The 3,649-nt window shown below is 38.8% G+C and overlaps 1 protein-coding gene across 1 annotated transcript; it reads right to left on the bottom strand.

The window, feature by feature from the left end:
* Positions 1–394: 394 nt before the first annotated feature.
* Positions 395–796, bottom strand: LOC147497680 (uncharacterized). Its single transcript, XM_086562970.1, has one exon. It carries the CDS (start codon positions 794–796, stop codon positions 395–397), a length of 402 nt encoding a protein of 133 aa, XP_086419096.1.
* Positions 797–3,649: the final 2,853 nt, after the last annotated feature.

The following is a 3,649-nucleotide window of genomic DNA, read 5'->3' as shown; positions in this document are numbered from 1 at the left end:
CTTAGTGAAGTGGTCAATCACTGCTAACATGAATATTTTCTTCCCTTTTCCAGGTACTAGAGGACCCACAATGTCCATCCCTCATAAACCGAATGGCCATGGGTTCGGGATACAGTGTAACTCCTCCGCTGGCACATGAATGGCATGTCCATGCTTCTGACATTGGACACTTTTTTGCATATCACAGGAAGTTCCTCCGCATTTCTGGCCAGAAATATCCCTGCCTTGTAATCTTACTTGCCAACGATCTTCCTGCCGAATGATTCCCACATTCCCCTTCATGCATTTCTATAATAATTTTCTGAGAATCTTCTGCCGATATACATTTAAAATGTGGTCCTCCTGGATTTTTTTGATACAGTTGATTTTCAATTAATAGATATCTTTCAGCTCCTCATTTTATCCTTCTGGTTTTATTCTTATCTGCTGGCAATTTTCCTTCTGACAAAAACAGCATATAATCGCTTAACCATGACGCCCCCAGCGTGTCTATTTCCATCAACTCTGTATATTTTATACTAATACTTGGAGTTTGCTGAACACCGATATGCAACAGACGACCTTCCCCATTTTCGAGCATAACAGCTACATATGTCAATGCATCAGCATGTCGGTTCTCTCCCCTATCGAGATGCTGAAAAATAATCTTCTTGAAATCCTTGAGCTTTACTCTCACCACATTCAGATAATATATCATATTATCGCATTTTGCAGAATATTCTCCATTGATCTGGCTTATCACCAACTGAGAATCACTGAAGACTGATAAGTCTTTGACGTTTAATGATTTAGCCATCTCCAAACCTGTTATTAGAGCCTCATATTCTGCTTCATTGTTCGATGCATGAAAACCTAAAGTAACTGCTCACTCGAGTCTTTGGTTTTCGGGAGTTATCATAACAGCGCCGGTACCATATCCCTTTTGCCCTGATGATCCATCTACAAAGAGCCTCCATCCATTTGTGCCAACCCAAGGATCGTCCTCATCCATTGCATTACCAGGCTCTCACAACAGTAGAAGATTATCTCCTTCAGCCTTCTAATCTTCATCTTCTCAGCAAAATCTGCTAAGAAATCAGCTAGAACTTGGCTTTTCTCTGATACTCTATTCCTATATTCAATCCTGAACTCATCGATAAGAACTGACCACTTTACCATTCTTCCCGACTTAGCTGTCTTAGCTATGGTTTGCTTCAAAGGAAGATTTGTCATGACCACTACTGAATGGGATTGAAAATAAGGTTTTAGCTGTTGAGTAGAATATAGGAGAGCTAATGCATATTTATCTAACATTGAGTATCGAGTTTCAGCTTCGAGCATTGTTTTAGATTGAAAATACACTGGTCGCTCAACTCCATCTTCCACTTTGACTAATACTGAACTGATAGAGAAATTCGAAACAGCGAGGTATAAGAATAATATATCGCCTTCTTCTGGTTTTATCAGAGTTGGTACTTCTTGTAGATACTTTTTTAACTTGGTGAAGGCGAATTCGCATTCCTCACCCTATATAAACTTTGTATTCTTCTTCAACAGTTTGAATAAAGGTTTACATCTATCAAAAGTTTGAGATATAAACCTATTGAGAGTTGCAATTCTGCCCGTAAGCTTTTGAATTTGCTTTCAAGTACTGGGCGAAGGCATCTATTGGATAGCTCGAATCTGTTCGGGATTAACATCAATTCCTCATTTTGTGACGATATATCCAAGAAATTTTCCTGAGCTTACCCTGAAAGTACATTTTTCAGGGTTAAGCTTCATATTGAACTGTCGAAATATTCGACACACCGTATCTAAATCTTGAACATGATTACTCGCCTTTTTTGATTTGATGACCATATCACCTATGTATACTTCCATAATATGCTTAATCAGATGTTTGAGCATCTTTTCCACCAATCGCTAATATGTTGCCCCTGCATTCTTCAACCCGAATGGCATTCTAATAAACTTCAACAACAAATGTTGTCTTCAATTGATCTAATACTGACATAATTATCTAGAAATAACCAGAATGACCATCCCAGAAACTTATCAATTCGAACCCAGCTGTTCTATCCACCAGTTCCTCAATTCTAGGCATCGGATAATAGTCCTTCGGGCATTGTTTGTTAACATCTGTGAAATCAACACATATCTGAACTTTGCCATTCTTCTTCAGGACAACAACAATGTTTGCAACCCATTCTGAATTATCAATCTCTTTGATGATTCCACATTCGAGCATTTTTTGAATTTCATTTTGTACTGCTTGCGCATATATCGGCCTGACCCTTCCATCCTGCTGATGAACTAGGGTTGCTCCTTCTCGCATATTCAACTTATAGGAACATATCTGAGGGTCGATACCTGGAAGATCAGCCATCGATCAGGCAAATATATTTTTATTTTTCTTTAAAAAATCGACCAAATCACTCTTGATTTCTGAACTCATCTCTGTTCCAATGAAAGTAAAGCAACTTTCATTATCTTGCCCGATATTGATCTTTTGCACTTCTTCTATTGTCTTACTTGGAATTATCTCGGGCTCTATCTTCATCTCCGATATGAATCTAAAGTCCTCCTAATGGTTTTTGCTATCAGGTTTTGGAGATGCACTTTCCATTAATTGTTATCTGGCGACTTCTGAGACTCCCCCAGTGTCCACTTTCTTCTCTTTCATCATACCTTTCACGGTAACAAAATTGCACTTCTTGGATTCTGACTAGTCGCCTCTTATCTCATGTGGCCCATACGCTGTCGGAAATCTGATAACTTGATAAAAAGTACTCGGGACTGCTCTCATAGCATGTATACTTGCCAGAACTGCTCTCATAGCATAAAAAGTACTCCAAAACAGAATATTGATGGAACTACCACAATCCACCAATATCTTTTGCACATCATAACCTGATATTCTTAATGTAATCAACAGAGCATTATCATCAGGTAACATTACCTTTGATAGATCGTCAGGTACAAACATAATAGCTCCAGGTATACTTGCCGATATGAGAGCAGGGCCTACTGGTATCGGCTCCACATTTACTTCCAGCACCTCCTTGACTGTCGATATATTTTGAATTTTATCCCTTATGATTTTCTTCTGTGGGATAACCCCCTTATATATCATATTGATCACCCCTAAAGGCTTATCATTCATCACCGCCGCCACCTCTGGTCTAACATTAGCTCTAAACTCCCTGAGCAATTGAAGACACTTGTTCGTCTCGTGATTCTTTACCATTTGAAAATTACAGAATGGTTTATTTGCTATCTCTCGAGGCTTGGGAATCAGATGCTGGAAATAAGGCTCTTTCCCAACCCTTCTCAAGATGTCCTCTAATATAGTATTAATAGCGATATAGTTGGATGGATCCAACTCCTCTCTTAATGATTTTTCGAATTTCTTCTTCTGTGAAGGTTGACCCTCAGATTTTGAGTAAGAATCATTCAACTTTCTCTTATCGGATTTATGATGGGTCTCTTCTTTGGCCGAATTGCTTGCCTCAGACACTTGTAATATAGTTTGAACTAAAGCTGATAAAACACCCTCTTCAACTTGCACGTCTTTCTCGGCTTTATCATAGAGTTCTCTCAAAGTCTTAATATCCTTTTGAAGCATATACTTGTGCATATCGGATGCAGGAATGAGCCTTGTCTGAAAAGC

This window comes from Coptis chinensis, chromosome 5 (assembly GCF_015680905.1).
Source record: "Coptis chinensis isolate HL-2020 chromosome 5, ASM1568090v1, whole genome shotgun sequence".
NCBI classification, from domain to species: domain Eukaryota; kingdom Viridiplantae; phylum Streptophyta; class Magnoliopsida; order Ranunculales; family Ranunculaceae; genus Coptis; species Coptis chinensis.
Note: the sequence above shows the minus strand (reverse complement) of the source record. Positions and strands in the feature narration are given on the sequence as shown.

What these genes read in the sequence shown, in the direction of transcription:
- LOC147497680 (XM_086562970.1), bottom strand. Translation starts at nt 796, where the DNA reads ATGGCTAAATCATTAAACGTCAAAGACTTATCAGTCTTCAGTGATTCT.